The following is a 16,642-nucleotide window of genomic DNA, read 5'->3' as shown; positions in this document are numbered from 1 at the left end:
GGTTTAATGTTATTATTTTGAGGGCGTTACAATGATAGCACACTCTCTCTAACAAGAACCAAAGAAGGGGCTAGCACAAAAAAGATAGAAAAATTTTCTTTGGTATAAAAATCTTCTCCAACTTTATCTAAAGAAAATCGAAAAAATTTCATCTCAAAAATATTTCTATCTCATCCATCTAAATTGGAGGGGAAAGACCCTTTTTATACTTATAGGGAAAGAGTCTTAGCCATGAAGTCTACTATAAAACTTAGCATCAATGACCATCAACTCTAGTCATAAGGGATAAAGTTACAAATGTGCAAAACTCCCATGTGCATAATATGATCATCAACTCCATCATCAAAAGATGAGAGTTACAAAGGTTCAAAACCTCCATTGCATTATATAAATATATATATCTATATATATATATATATATATAATGATATTTAAATAATCTAACTAGATGGGTTGTAAAATAGATACAGGTGTTGGGTCACAATCCAATCCAAACCCAGTCTAAAACATATGCACAAGACAAGCCCAACCCAACATAGCACAATCTGGCCCATGCCCAAGATTAAGTCCAACACACGCACATACACATGCCTAGGCCAGTCCAAACCAAAACTAAGACTAAGACTAAGTCTAAGTCCAAGCCTATGCCCAAGCCTAACTTTTATTGATGCCCATTTTATGAGACAATTCTCATTCACAACTTAATAGTTTCGGCTCATTATTTATGTATTGCAACCTTCACACTTAAGAGAATACAAAATCATTCTGACCCACCTCAATCGGCTGTTGGGTCCCACTTTAATTTCGAATTAAAATTGTCGAAAAATCATTATTTTCCAAAAAAGAATTACTCTAATATTTGGACAAGCATTTTGTAACCATTGAAACATGACGATTACAACATGGCACCATTGAATAGATGTGTAAATATTCCCACATCTATCTAAATTTGTGGGCATGCTGTGATTAAGGTGAGTATAATGTCAATATTTAGAATCATGCATTTATATATTTTCATACATTTTTACATATATATATATATATATATACTAGCGTATGCCCGTGCCTGAAGGCACGGTGTAAGTAATATTAGGATTAGAATATAATTGCAATCCCAACCCTATTTAAATTTATTTTTTAATTTGATAAAATCACAAATTTATTATAAAATTTTGGAGTTCTCACAAAATTCTTCACGAACACTTGCTTTGGCTTGTATAATGTATAGTTAGATAGATAGATGTACCTAGCATACATACAATTTCCAAGGGCATACAAACAATACTGCTTTTACTTATATAATTATATGGAAATTGTATGTATGCCCATAATGTCCTAGTGTATTACAGGCATACATACATTGTGTGGAAATATGTGTAAAATATATTGAACAAAAAGGAGAAAAATCAAAATAAACAAATAGAGAGAAAAATAAAAACGGGATAAAATAAAAAATAAAAAGAAAAGAGAGAGGAAAGCGGGATCATGAGATCATGGAAGGAGGGGTGTGAAAAAAGGAAAAAGTAAGAGAGAGAGAAGCAGTAAAGTAGAAAATGTATATGTAGAACATTTTTGAAAAATATATCTCATCCATTGTTTTATAATTTAAACAGATCCAAACCATCCAAATGTCCTAATAGGACAAAAATATGTTGAAGATTCAAAAACCGTCCTGTTTTATTAAAATATGTTGAAGATTCATATGAGGTCTAAATTTACGAAGTCCATCAAGTATTCAATATATTTAAAAATAATAATTAATTGTTCAAATTCATGTAATTTGTGGACTAAAAAATTCATTAATATAATCTCCACTACACACAGTAAAATCTGGCTCCTAATTCTAGGATCGCAGACTTTTTCATATAATATGAATAAAAATAAGTAATAAAAAAGGAGAGGAAAAAATAGGGAGAAAAATAAAAATGGGAGAAAATAAAAAAAAACAAAAAAGAAAAAAAGAAAAAAAAAAGAAAAGAGAAAGGAATGTGGGATCATGGGATCATAGAAGGATAGGTGCGAAAAGGAAAAAGTAAGAGAAAGAAGCGGAAAAATAGAAACTGTACATGTAGGATATTTTTTGAAAAATATATATCAGTCATTGTTTTATAATTTGAATAGATCTGAGTCGTCCAAATGTCCTAGTAGGACAAATTCAAAAATCATTATACTTTATTTTATATATCTATATATATATATATACATATTTACACATTTTGATACATTTTTTATGCTGATGAGATTTGAAGAGATCATTTTAAAATTATTAGTTAATTGAGAATATTTTATTTAGTATATAATAGTCTAGAATTAATACCTTGTTTGGTTTCAGAAAATTGATTAATAAAACCGAGAATTTTCTCAAAATTATTTGTTCTCAGAAAGAGCATCTCTAGTTCGGATTTGTTTGTAATTCAGTCTTGTTCTTTGCACATCTTTTTGATATACTTTCATGCATCAATTTTTTATACATATATTGAGATAACACTTTTCAAATATCGCAATTTATTCCAATTTAAAGACAAAGCCATAAAGTAGGCTGATAGGATATCATAGCAGGACATAGTGAAAGATGAGAAAAGGATCATGGGAGATTCCTATGGACAACTCAAGCTTTTCTATGCTCTAATAAAACACTTTTGAGTTGCTAGGGCTAGCTTATCATGCATAAAGATATTGGTTTGTATAAGCATCCATCATTTGTATAATTAAAACTCTAATTAGCTTACGTTGTGTTTGAATCATAGATTTTGGTACAAATTTTGAAAGTGAAAGGGAAAAGGTATAAATGAAATGTGAATGAAATATAATTATATTTCACCTTTATTTTTCTTTTTCCTTTCCAATTCCCAACCAAAATCCATGATCCAAACTCAACCTTAATAGTTCAAGACTATTAGCTATGGTGGACCTTGTAGCTCAAAATGGCCATGATTGTCTGTATGGTTGTCATCGCCAGCAGAACAGAGGCAGAGACTACTGAGATGGATGACCATGGATTGCTAAAATATGTGCACCTTAGAGTTGCCCAGTTGCTGCTATAGTTGTGAGAACTCGAATATAAAAATAAAGTAAACAATTAAATAATAATAATTTTACAATCTCAAATATTTTGATGGTGAATCCTAGAGTACAAATTAAATATTTGTTGGAGGGTCTTTTAATTAATTTTAAACCTAAAATAAATTCATGGTGAAAGTCTTTAATTTAGAGGCAAAATTTATTATTAAAAAAATATATAAATATAGAGAGGAGGGTGTGACTTGAACTCTAGACTGCAAAGTTAATAAATAAGGCTCTTACCATTTGAGTTGCATATAACTTATATACAAATTTTGTATATTTATCTATTTATTTGACCTATGTGTGCTCACCACTAGTATAAAATAAAATAAACACAAACCCTACTCTATTATTTGTTCATCACATATAGCAGCAGCAGCAGCAGCCACACTAACGGAATAGAGATTGAAAGAGTAGGGGAAAAAAAAAAAAAAAAGTTGCAATCAAAGAATAACTTTTGGGTGTGTGGTAGGGTTCTAGCTTTCTTCTTTATTTTATTTTTGTTTTTTTATCCTTATTCTATTTTATGATTTAATTCGTTGATGGTGGGGTTGTAGGTTTCTGTATTTTGTATACATATATACTGTTAAGAAATTTGAGGAGTTAAATTCATGTATAAAGAATGGGTGTAATTCTTAGTTCAAAAATTATGTACAGAATCACAAACTTTAAAAATCAAGAAACCATATCAAATGGATGAATTTTGAACTGAAATTCTTACAGTAGATTAATTGCATATTGAATTGCATATCAGAATTTTCTTATAATTTTTGGGAGTCAAAATATATATTAACTGGTGCGTTCAAATCTATCTAGAAAACTGGTATAAATCAATAACTTCGGAAGCGTCGTTCTCTTTGGGTATAAATCCAAAAATTATCAAATCAGCGTCATTAGAACCGGTTACGAGTCTAGTTTCTTAAAGTTTTGGCCTTGTGTTGATTTCTCATGTATACTAAGAGAAACATTCACTTTGCTTGGTTCCCATTTTTTAAAAACAGTTTTCAGAAAATTCTACACTCTTATTTTTCGTGTTTTTTTGTTTTTACTGAATTTTTTTAATATTTTATGCAAATTTTTTACTTTTTAGACACACCTAACATAAATACACCTAAAAAGTAAAAAAAAATTGTAAAAAAAATCTTTTAAAAATTCACTAAATACCAAAAATATAAAAAAAAATACAAGAATTTAGTACATTTTTTGTATTTTTATGTATTTCTTAATTTTTTAAAATATTTTTTCACAATTTTTTTACTTTTTAGACACATCTAAGTAAGGTGCATCTAAAAAAGTAAAAAAAAAATGTTTAAAATTTAAAAAATATTCACTAAAAACAAAAAAAACACGAAAATCAAAAAACTCAATTTTCAAAAAACTTAATCCAGAAAACTCAAACCAAACACAGTGATTAATTTTTTTAAAGTGCTATAGAAAACAACCTGTTTGGATATAATTAATTGTAAATAATTATTTTGATAAGTAAACCAAGTAAAACCAATTGGGTTTGAAACGTAGGATATATTAGTTGATATCTGGAGGGTTTTGGAATTTTTTGAACAGCGTGGAGTGGGTTTTGTAATTTTCAAAGTTAGCAAATAGATTGGAAAAACTTGTTTAAAACTCTGTTTTATCTTAAAATTACTTTTAATTAAGTTTCGATCTGAACCCATGTCTTAGGTAATTTTAGACCTTGAAGAACATGAGCTTAGATAATATTTGAGAGTAACAGTGAGTTGGCTTGAGCCGTGTTAGTGCGTTTTACTTTGGGGTTACTTAGTTCTTATTCTTTAGTATTTTAAATTAGTAGTGACGTGCAGTTTTCATACTTGGTTCAGGGCACTAGTTGGACTTTTATACTCTATTTGAGGATTACATTGTTCCGTTTTCAAGTGAGTAGTTACATGCTACATATTTTTATAAATGTTCCCCTACCCTGAATTGTTGGAAAATTGAATTGTTGTTTCAGGACTAAATTGTTTTGATAAATTATTATAGTATCAATGGAATTAAATTATTTCTGAAACATGTGTAAACTACTGTAAACTATTTGTTATGGTCTCATGTTTATAATGGTGAACTACCATGTTTTGCAAAACTAAATTGTATTAATAATCGGGACCATTTGTATATTTAGTCCAGGGAAATTATTCCATTGTGTGTGGTGACACTGGCTACTACGGAAAAGATCCTGGTTAGGCCATGATGACTCTAGTGCTCAACAATTGTAAGGAAAAGACCTGGGTTGGGCTAGGTGACCTTCAATTGTATCGTCTTAGAGAAAAGGCCTGGGTTGCTACCCTGAGGATGACTCTTGATTTAATATTGGATCCAACAAGCTTATTACCTTGAGAATTGTGTGGCGTATTACTTGTTATTCTTGGTACCTAGAAAATTATTGGTGTTCATGTTGTAATTTGTTTTAAGTGAAAAATGTCATTTATCATGTTCTTGAGAGACATGAGTATTTTAATTGTTGAACTGTGAAACTTTTTTTTTGAAACAGATTATCTTTATCAAAAGTGTATGTCAATCTAGTTTCTGTGATATATATTTTATTTTGGAATTGATCCCTATATACAAAGTTGTATATACTATCTATGTTGCTACTCACTGAGCTATCAGCTGACTTAGTTGTTTATCATTTCTTGGTGTTAGAAGGACTTAGAGTGGACTCGTGGCGTAGTGGGGACTCAATTGCATGGACTTCTAGGACATTCATTATTTTGTTTTAGCTTGTTATGTCAGTTTTGTGCGTACATTGTGGTTGGATTTTATTTGGAATTATTTTATTTTGTGGTCGGTTTGTGTTCCATTTAGTGTATATTTTTTTTGAAGTTGGTTATGGCTGGTTTTACCATTTATACTTGTGACATGTCAGTGGATTGGGTTTTGATTTATTTATGACAGACTGATTTTGTATCCAAACATCAAATTTTCGTCACTAAAGTGATCTGCGATAAAAAAAATTGTCACTACGTTTGTGGCCTATACATCGTCGTTGAAAGTACCCAGTAACGAAAAACAGTTTCGTCGCCTATTTTTCATTTTTGGCGACGAAATGTTTTGTCTCCAAATGTTGAATTTTTCGTCTTCTAAAACATCAATTTCGTCACCAAACTAAATAATATTTTATTTTAATTGTTTTTGGTGACGAAATATTTCGTCACCAAATATATTTTAGTGACGAAAGTTTTCTTCACCAATGATATGGATTAAGGTGACAAAAAAATTCGTCACTAAAATGAACAAAAAAGAAAATTATTCAATGACAAAACATTTTGTCACCAAATATTTTAATTTAGCGACGAAATATTCAGCAAATGTGATGAAATTATTTGTTTCGTACTATATCATTAGTGACAAAATTATTCGTCATGTTTTTTGAAAACTAATAGCAACATTTTTTATTTCGTCACTAATAAAAATTAAAAAATTTGAAAATGGGGGTTCTTCCGGAATTTTTTCTTTTCAGTAACAATTCCCTGCGCATTTCAATAACTTGTTCAATAAAATATCTATTACAAATCAATACAAAAATTTGTTCATTTTTATAAACATCACAATCAAATTTCAGCACTATCCACAAAAATATAGTATGAACTGCATGTAGATTATAAACATATCTCCTAATATCCATAAAAAACATCTACTAATATCCACAAAAATATAATATCAACCGCATGCGGATTACCAAACACATCTCCTAATATCCAACAAAAAACATGTCTACAAATATCGACAAAAATAAAATATCAAGGGTGAATTACCAAACATGCCCTGTAATACTAACAAAAATATAAAATTTACAACGCAACCAAAATACATGTAAGGTAATTTGAACAAAAATACAAAATGAGTTACCATCTACCCTCCAAATTACCAAACATGTCCATATCAAATCTCGAATCAGCAAAAAAATGAAACACACCAAAAAAAAAAAAAAAAAATGCAAGTTAGACAATTATTATCTTATCCATAAAATATACAATTTAACATGCATTTTTCGAATTAGTTTTCAAATCGGGAGTCCGGTGCAAGTTCCGTTAGTTTCCACAACTCACATTGGTTCCCCCCGACATGTTTGAGGTGCCCCCCGAGTCGTCCCGTGGCTGTTACACGATTTTGGCCCCCGAAGGTCTATTTTCAAGCTTAAGTGTGAAAAAGTGCAATTTTGGACTTAGTTTTCAAACCGAGAGTCCCGTGCTAGTTCCGTAAGTTTTCACAACTCACATTGGTCCCTCCCGAGGTGTTTGACATGTTCCTCGGGCCGTCTCATGGTTGTTGCACGATTTTGGCCTCCGATGGCCTATTTTCAAGCTTAAGTGTGAAAAAGTGCAATTTTTGACTTAGTTTTCAAACCGGGAGTCCCGTGCTAGTTCTGTAAGTTTCCACAACTCACATTGGTCCCTCCCGAGGTGTTTGAGGTGTTCCCCAGGCCGTCTCATGGCTATTGCACGATTTTGGCCTCCGGTGGCCTATTTTGAAGCATAAGTGTGAAAAAGTGCAATTTTGGACTTAGTTTTCAAACCGGAAGTCCCGTGCTAGTTTCGTAAGTTTCCACAACTCACATCGGTCGCTCCCAAGGTGTTTGAGGTGTTCCCCAGGCCGTCTCATGGCTGTTGCACAATTTTGGCCTTTGATTGCCTATTTTCAATCTTAAGTGTGAAAAAGTGCATTTTTTGACTTACTTTTCAAACCGGGAGTCCCGTGCTAGTTCCGTAAGTTTTCACAACTCACATTGGTCCCTCCCGACGTGTTTGATGTGTTTCCCGGGTTGTCTCGTGGCTGTTGCACGATTTTAGCCTCCAATGGTCTATTTTTAAGCTTAAGTGTGAAAAAGTACAATCTTGGACTTAGTTTTCAAACCGGGAGTCCTGTGCGAGTTCTGTAAGTTCCCACAACTCACATTGGTCCCTCCCGAGGTGTTTGAGGTGTTACCTGGGCTATCTCATGGCTATTGCACGATTTTGGCCTCCGATGGCCTATTTCAAGCTTAAGTGTGAAAAAGTGTATTTTTGGACTTAGTTTTCAAACCGGGTGTCCTGTGCTAGTTTCGTAAGTTTCCACAACTCACATTGGTCCCTCCCGAGGTATCTGAGGTGTTCCCTAGGCCATCTCGTGGCTGTTGCACGATTTTGGCCTCCGATGGCCTATATTCAAGCTTAAGTGAGAAAAAGTGTATTTTTGGACTTAGTTTTCAAACCGAGATTCCTACGCTAGTTCTGTAAGTTTTCACAACTCACATTGGTCCCTCCCAAGGTGTTTGAGGTGTTACCTAGGCCGTCTCGTAGCTGTTGCACGATTTTAGCCTCTGATGGCCTATTTTCAAGCTTAAGTGTGAAAAAGTGCATTTTTGGACTTAATTTTCAAACTGGGAGTGTTGTGCTAGTTCCGTAAGTTTCGACAACTCACATTGGCTCCTCCCGAGGTGTTTGAGGTGCTCCCCGGGCCGTCTCGTGGCTGTTGCACGATTTTGACCTCCGATGGCCTATTTTCAAGCTTAAGTGTGAAAAAGTGCATTTTTGGACTTAGTTTTCAAATCGGGAGTCCCGTGCTAGTTCCGTAAGTTTCCATAACTTACTTTGGTTGCTCGCAAGGTGTTTGAGGTGTTACCCGGGCTGTCTCGTGGCTGTTACACGATTTTGGCCCCCGGAGGCCTATTTTCAAGCTTAAGTGTGAAAAAGTTCATTTTTGGACTTAGTTTTTAAACCGGGAGTCCCGTGCTAGTTCCATAAGTTTCCACAACTTACTTTGGTCCCTCCCGAGGTGTTTGAGGTGTTACCCAGGCCGTCTCATGGCTGTTGCATGATTTTGGCCTCCGATGGCCTATTTTTCATGCTTAAGTGTGAAAAAGTGCTTTTTTGGACATAGTTTTCGAACCGGGAGTCCCGTGCTCGTTCCGTAAGTTTCCACAACTTAATTTGGTCCCTCCTGAGATGTTTGAGGTGTTACCCGAGCCGTGTCCTGGCTGTTACATGATTTAGCCCTCCGATGGCCTATTTTCAAGCTTAAGTGTGAAAAAGTATATTTTTGGACTTAGTTTTCAAACCGGGAGTCCCGTGCTAGTTTCGTGAGTTTCCATAACTTACTTTGGTCCCTCCCGAGGTGTTTGAGGTGTTACCCAGGCCGTCTCATGGCTGTTAAACGATTTTGACCTCCGATGGCCTATTTTTCAAGCTTAAGTGTGAAAAAGTGCATTTTTAGACTTCGTTTTCGAACGAAGAGTCCCGTGCTAGTTCTGTAATTTTCCACAACTTACTTTGGCCCCTCCCGAGGTGTTTGAGGTGTTACCTGGGCCATCTCGTGGAAGTTGCACGATTTTGGCCTCTGATGGCCTATTTTTCAAGCTTAAGTGAAAAAGTACTTTTTTGGACTTAGTTTTCGAATCGGGAGTCCCGTGCTAGTTCCGTAAGTTTCCACAACTTAATTTGGTCCCTACCGAGTTGTTCCCCAAGCCTTCTCGTGGCTGTTTCACGATTTTGGAAAAGTGTATTTTTCTACTTAATTTTCAAACAATGAGTGTTGTGCTAGTTCCATAAGTTTTCACAACTTACATCGGTCCCTGCCAAGGTGTTCCCCGGGCCTTCTTGTGGCTGTTTCACGATTTTGGAGCCCGATGGCATATTTTCAAGTCTAAGTGTTAGAAAAGTGCATTTTTCTACTTAGTTTGCAAACCAGGAGTCCAGTGCTAGTTCCGTATGTTTCCACAACTGACATTGGTCCCTCCCGAAGTGTTTGAGGTGTTCCCCAGGCCTTCTCGTGGTTGTTTTACGATTTTGGCCCCTCGGTGGCCTGTTTTCAAGCCTAAGTATTGGAAAAGTGTATTTTTCTGCTTGGTTTTCAAACCGCAATACTTTTTCTACACCTTCACTTCATGCATAAACATCACATTCAAAAGTTTAGTGATCTTATGTTTTCAACAAAATCCTCAATCCAAGGGAACTTAAAAGAATCTAAAAACAAAAACACGTTTGAATGTTGAAAAGAACACCTTAACTACACTAATAATTTTGGAACATAAAATTCACATAAAGATGAAACCACACATTATAAACTCCATTTTTACAAACCCAGTGAATTCAAATTCAAACATTTCTTGCTTTATCTATGTTATTGTTATCATTCAAGTCATAAGAAGAGAACTCATACAATCGTTTATGAAAACAACTAGTATCAACACAAAAGATGAGAAAGAACAAAACACTACTTACCTCTGGTGTTCAAATTTGATTTTCAAGTTTCATGTTTTGTTTTATTTTCAAATTATACTGAAACATGAAAACATGAATAGACACTTTAAAGCAAAAAGAGGAGTCACATTTATCATCTTCTTCTTCTTCCTCAGTCCTTCCCTTTAATGGAGTCATGTTTATATATAGGAAGGTTTAGCTTTAGATATCCAAGTCATGTTAAGATGTCAAATCCCAACTATTCAATATCTGCTTGAAGATGTTAAGGCCCCGGCTATTCAAGATGTTAAGATCTTTTATTCCAGCTAGGCATACAGATGGAAGCACACGTTATTTGAACACTTTTTTGTACTCTTTTACAGCCTTCTACCTACTATAACATTCAAAACGTAATCAATGACCAACGCCAATCCCATATGTTGGATGCACCCCAAAAAATAGAAATCACATCCTTCACTTCCATCTTAAGCCCTAAAGTTAATAAAAACAAAATTGTACTTACTTTCAGGGCCATAAAACTTTGAAGACTCCAATATTACATTTGCTTATTTAAATACATGTGCGTCCATACACAGTAGCTCCTATTCTAAGGCTTTCCCAAACCTACAGGTAAACACATAAACTTTCTAGTTTGTTTCTGTAGAACTAGAACTTTCTTTAGTATGTTAAAATTCCAAGTTTTGGCTGTCCATGTCATCATGCTCAACAGAATACTAAGAAACACACACACACACACACACACACACACAGAGAAAGAGAGGGGTGAAGTAACAAACCGTCTTAGGAAGGTTATAGATAAGCACCAAACTCAACACTATTGCCAAAGCAAAAATCCTACAAAATAATAATCAGAAAGGAGGGCCAACAAGTATTTACAACCATCAGAGGCAGATTAAAGACCAAATATTGACTTCAATATTACTGGTTGTCATATACATTTGACTTCCCAATACTTTCAAATCCTTCAGTATCAAGGTAGAAGACAGAAGTCTACTCCTTAATTTCTATTTCTACCGGAGCTCCCCATGCCTAAATCCCTATAAGAAACAACATAAAATCTGTAAATTACATCTGTGAATAAGTGGTTTCTTAGATCCAGTACATCATGATCATATCTCCATCTACCTTTTGTCTTTGTGTCATGCATGTGCCCAACACCAAACCCTGCAAAGTCATCAAGCATCAAAGCTTAGGAAACCATTGAAACAAACCAACTTATGATAAAACATTAATGATTTTCACTTTTCAACCCAATCTCAACTAATGGCATTAGAGGTTGCCCTTCATAACAAGAAAGGGAAAGAAGTTGATTAAGAAGAAATGATTTTCCAAAGCGATATGGACCAATCACCTAATAAAACACCCATCAAAATGGAGTCAGTTCTAAACAAAATTTAGAGCAAGGTTGAGCAAATCAAAATTTCTCTAAGCAAAAGGTTGACTTTTCACAGAGGACTTGACATGCACAAATAATTACAGAGATGGACTATTGTCAGTCATGCACACACGAGAAATCAGTGATGTACAATATTCCAAAAACACATAACAAATTAAACAAAACATTACTCATTTTCAATCAAGTTAATTTTTCTAATTTAATTAACGGGCACTATGTCTATTCTAGATTTTACAAACCTTTTGGATTGGTTAAATGGAAAAATAAAATTTGTTTTTGATCAGTATCAAATATTTGAAACTAATAGATATTAAGGAAAATCAATCTCAAACTTACAGCAACAGCAGCAATCGGGGTTGTTATTCTCTGAATTGCCTCCAATCCTTCCTTTGAAATGTGAAGGCTTGTATGACCGGGGTCAGGTTCAACAATAAGAAACCTGTAAAAGAAATAAAAAGGGTAAAATGAATTATTGATCACAAGGCATGGTTTTACATAAAGCTATGAGTAGAACCCCACAAGCTATGGTTTGCCTTGTTTACTCTCCAAGTGGCTCCAAGATTAATTTTAATGATGAATAATAAAAATAAAAACTTCCTTACCAATAAAACCAGCCCACCACTATAACACTCCTTCCACTAATGCAGGCATTACCCATTGTGTCCCCCACCAAAGTAAAAAATCAGCCCATACCCTCCAAACAAAAGGACACAACAGCAAGATAATGAAATGACCTTTTAATGCCCAATAATTAAAAGGTTCATTATATGAAGGCGTTAACTTGATGTAACCCCTCTGCTATACCTACCCCCCCCCCCCCCCTCACACACAAATAAACAAAAACTTCACAGCAAAAGTTTCAAGCTTTGAAATTAATAGAAAAACATGTTTTGTTGTGCTGTCTATAGACAACCCAGTAGGCTAATTTTTCTATGTTAAAATCAAAACATTTGATCTGTTTCTGTTCATAGTTTTCCCTCTTTTGGTGCATATGGTATGGTTCATTTGTAGAGGTATTGTGGTTTTCTATTCCTGTTATTCTAAACTTTGTTTGCACATTTTGTCAAACACATGGTGAGCAATAGGGTGAAGAACAACAATTGATGAGTAGAGACCAACAACCCACAATATAAAATATATCTCTGAACTCCTTGGCCAAAATCAACAAAATAGATGAATTGTTTGATAAATAAAGGAGCCAAAAGCATTACAATAACAGAGTATCCATAGCTATGCTCATTTAAAATGGTTTTTCTTTTTGAAGTTATAGTGAAGTCAAACACACAAGATGCTAATATTTCAAATTCAAGATTAATTTTTTTGATAATAAACACATCTATATATATATATATAATATTCTTGATGTGCATAATAAAAAAAAAGCATTTGAAAGTTGACACCAACAAAAAACACATCTATATATATAGATATGTTCTTGACGTGCATAATTGTAAAAAAAAGCATTTGAAAGTCACACTCATCTTTGTCATAACAAATACACTACGTACACATGTTACATAACGTTGGAGTAACCACCCAACATTGTAAGGCCCACTTGAAATTCTTATACAAAATGAAAAAAAAAAATTAACCAGGACATATCTACATGGATGGAAATGAAGGATTGCGATTCACCTTGAATGGCAAAAGAAAGAACGAAAGTAGTATAGTAATTAAATATGTTAGTTGCCTCATATACATCACATAACCAGATGACTAAAATTGGGGTTTTCCTTTTATCAAAGTCAAATTTAAAAATCAAACTATTATTATGGTTTATGTAATAATTAAGGGGAAAAAAAAAAGAAAAAAAACACCAACAACAACAACACAACAAAGCTCCCAATTTTAATTTTTAATTTTAGACACTGTTCATACAGTCGGCTCATTTTATTTTAATCTTATCTTTCATTCATTTTTCCAATCACTTTCCTTTTCCCTCCACAAATCCAAGATTCAATCACAAAAAAATAAAAAAATAAAAAATAAAAAAATATCCCCAATTTAATTTTTCTAATTATTCCTCTGCCTTAAATTTTTGAAACTCCTAAACTTTTGCGTAAAGATACATATCTAAAGAAAAAAAAATCCCGATTTTGAGTGGGGTTATGCAGCTCCACCAATGATTACTCGCATATACAGAAATATATGCATACATATTCCCCACAATACATACATACATACATATATATTAGGTTACTCATACATAAATACCTACCTTTTTGTTCTATGGAATTGAACCAAACAATCAAAATACACAGGCAGACATTCAAATAGCCTATCTTCTAGAGAGAGATTGATCTGATTCAGGGGGGGAAAAAACGAAGAAATTGAGAAATTAAGGGGTAAAGAAGAAGATTGAATTACCTGAAACATATCGCATTTATTTTTTGTGATTTTGGGTTCATGTTTATGGCTTACGTGTGCCTTGGGCTTAGTCCCTATGAGCCACGGCCGGTCATACCTGGATTTGGGTTGTGACAATAGTAGACATGGTCAGCCCTAGGCATAGGCCGACCAAGCCATGGGCTAGGGCCCCTCAAAATAGACCCAAAAAAAATGGCCTCTTTCTATTATAGTTTAGTATAATATATTAGGTATGTTTTAAGTTTTAAAAAAAAAAAAAATTAAGAAAGCCCAAATTAACTTAAAATAAATTGACCCATAAAAAAATTAAAAGGCCCATTCAAAAATATTAGCATTGTTATCCATTGGAAATAGATCCAAAAAATGGGCCCCTTCTATTATAGTTTAGTGTAATATATTAGGTATGCTTTAAGTTCAAAAAAAAATTAAGGAAGGTCCAAACTAACTTAAAATAAATTGACCCATTAAAAAACTGAAAGGCCCATTTAAAATAATTAGCATTGTTATCCATTGAAAATGATTTTGCACAAAAATTAGATTATGGAAGTTTGATTAATTTATTTGCTTTTAAAAATGCAAAAAGAGCGAAAATCAAGCGATACTTATTAGTTGTTGTAATGTAATACTAAGTATTTTTCGTGATTTTGACTCAAATCTTTTGTCCTTTACCTTCAATTTTTTTTTTTTTTCATTCAATGAAAAAAAAAATGTGGAGGGTCTCAAAAATTTATTAGTTGATTATCTACTTTGGGACCCGGAAATCTCAAGACCGGGCCTGATAGTAGGCCTCCACTTCTCTAAATTGCTTAGAGAGGTAACACCCCCTAATGTTGAAAACATCTTTATCTCCCAATTTCCTGAAAAGATGAGCTACTTGTAGATCATTGTAGGAGAAATTTGTGATAATTCCATCGTCACAAAGGAATGTAACATCTCTGCCCGAGTTGATGAGACTACTCATGAAGGCAATGTATTCAGAAAAGTAAGTAGCGGAACCTTGTGGGCTGCATTGTTCCAAGGCAACACAGTTGATAAGGATGGTGCTGGTGAAATCATTGATGGTTATTGGTGGGATTTCCAGCACCCCTTTGTGGAAATTTATGTCCAAGAAGCTACCATCAATAATTTTTTGTGGCCTAAACTTGATCCCAGCAAGCCGGAGCCGTGTCACACATGGCATTGACTGATCGGACAATGGGTGATACTCTTGTGAACCATGTGATGACGTGCAGAGGTTGATTGAATTCAGTAATATTCTTATTTGGAAGTCGCTGGAGTTGCAGGGTGAGATTGAGCAGGGGAGATAGCTTGAGTGAAACAAGTCAAGTAGATGATTCTTGGCTAGATTGTGAAATTTTATGTTCTTTAGTAATTCAAGGGACCTGGGCAGGGCAAGATTAAAGAACTTTAAGGCTTGCAAACTTAAGAGGTCACTGGTATTGCCAATGGAGAGATTGAATAACCTCTCAAGAACGAAGAAGGGAAGTTGGTTTTCAAGCTTCAGGAGGTCTCTAATGAGAATTGGAATTAACCATGTCTTTCTGAACAATAGGCTGTTGGCCTTTACAGAGTCTTCACTCTCAGAAACTTGTTGGAAGAGCTCAATGATAAAGCAACCATCAAGCATCATCATCTCAATGAATTGCTCACTTGATATCTCAATGGGCTCTGAGTACCATGTTCTTGCCTCTGTCTCTAATTTTTTCATGGCCTGCCTTAGGTGCACAGCATGCGGTTGATTTGTTCGGGAAAGCAAGGAATGAAGAAACTGCCATTTGTAACTTTCAAATTCTAAGACCCCATCTTTGCTGTGGTGATAAGGGCCTATTGACACAATTTCTGGCTCAATGTCCCTAGGACTGCCGATTTCTATGAGGCTTTGAGGGACTTTGCATATGAAAGCATTTTGTCTTTCTTTTAAGTTTTGGATTCCTTCTCTTCTAATTTCGTGCAAGCGCCTCTGCATGTGAATGATAGATGCAACGTTAGTGGATTCTTCTATTTCATTGGTAGAGCGAACTGGCAATTCTTGGTTGCTATCTGATTCCGCTATTGTAATGGCCTGGTGCTCTCCATTCTCCATTTGTTTGTTTGGTTTTTTTTTTTTTTTTTTGCTCTCTCTTTCCCTTCCACTATTTCACATATGCATGCTGAAGGTGGAGTGAGACCTTTCTCATGTTCATTGCTCAGATAGAAAGCTTGCTAAATAAAAGGTGTTTTCTTGGGGTTATCGTCACCTCACCAGCTTTTACTATGAAACTGAAGTGAAGGTTTCAAGGCAAAGAAAGAACACAACAAAAATCTCTTCATGTTCTGGAAATTTCCCAGAAATTAATTTTTAATTTTTATATTTTTAGAAGCATCCCAGAAATTACTTGAGATTAGGTTTCAACAACTGATGTCAAATTTATAAATATTTTTTTGGGTGCAAGGTCCTTGAAGTGGACTTACCCACCAGCTATTCACTAGGAAACTGAGGGGAAAGGTTTCAAGGCAAAGTAAAAGTGGTGTTTGATAATAATTGCCACAAAAAGAAAATAGACTTTTTAGTCCAATAAGATAAAACATCACATTCAATTCATAATCATTACATTTTTTCTTTCACAAAAAAGTCAAAAAAGCT

The 16,642-nt window shown here is 34.1% G+C and overlaps 1 protein-coding gene and 1 long non-coding RNA gene across 3 annotated transcripts; both read right to left on the bottom strand.

The window, feature by feature from the left end:
* Positions 1–11,141: 11,141 nt before the first annotated feature.
* LOC145801674 (uncharacterized) lies at positions 11,142–13,619 on the bottom strand. 2 transcript variants are annotated; one of them, XR_014343319.1, is made up of 4 exons: positions 12,255–13,619; positions 11,989–12,091; positions 11,382–11,420; positions 11,142–11,293 (listed from the first exon to the last, which is right to left on the bottom strand). It is a non-coding gene; the product is annotated as an uncharacterized LOC145801674 (long non-coding RNA). The 2 variants fall into 2 exon arrangements; XR_014343318.1 differs by having other exon boundaries at positions 11,142–11,420; positions 12,255–13,606.
* Positions 13,620–14,782: 1,163 nt separating this feature from the next.
* Positions 14,783–16,102, bottom strand: LOC114298850 (UPF0481 protein At3g47200-like). The gene has a single exon (XM_028243485.2). The coding sequence runs from the start codon at positions 16,100–16,102 to the stop codon at positions 14,783–14,785; it is 1,320 nt and encodes a 439-aa protein (XP_028099286.2).
* Between the last annotated feature and the right edge of the window lie 540 nt (positions 16,103–16,642).

Source organism: Camellia sinensis, chromosome 10 (genome assembly GCF_055761805.1).
Source record: "Camellia sinensis isolate YWXY chromosome 10, ASM5576180v1, whole genome shotgun sequence".
Taxonomy (NCBI): domain Eukaryota; kingdom Viridiplantae; phylum Streptophyta; class Magnoliopsida; order Ericales; family Theaceae; genus Camellia; species Camellia sinensis.
The sequence above is the reverse complement of the archived record's forward strand: the minus strand, read 5'-3'. Positions and strand labels throughout refer to the sequence as shown.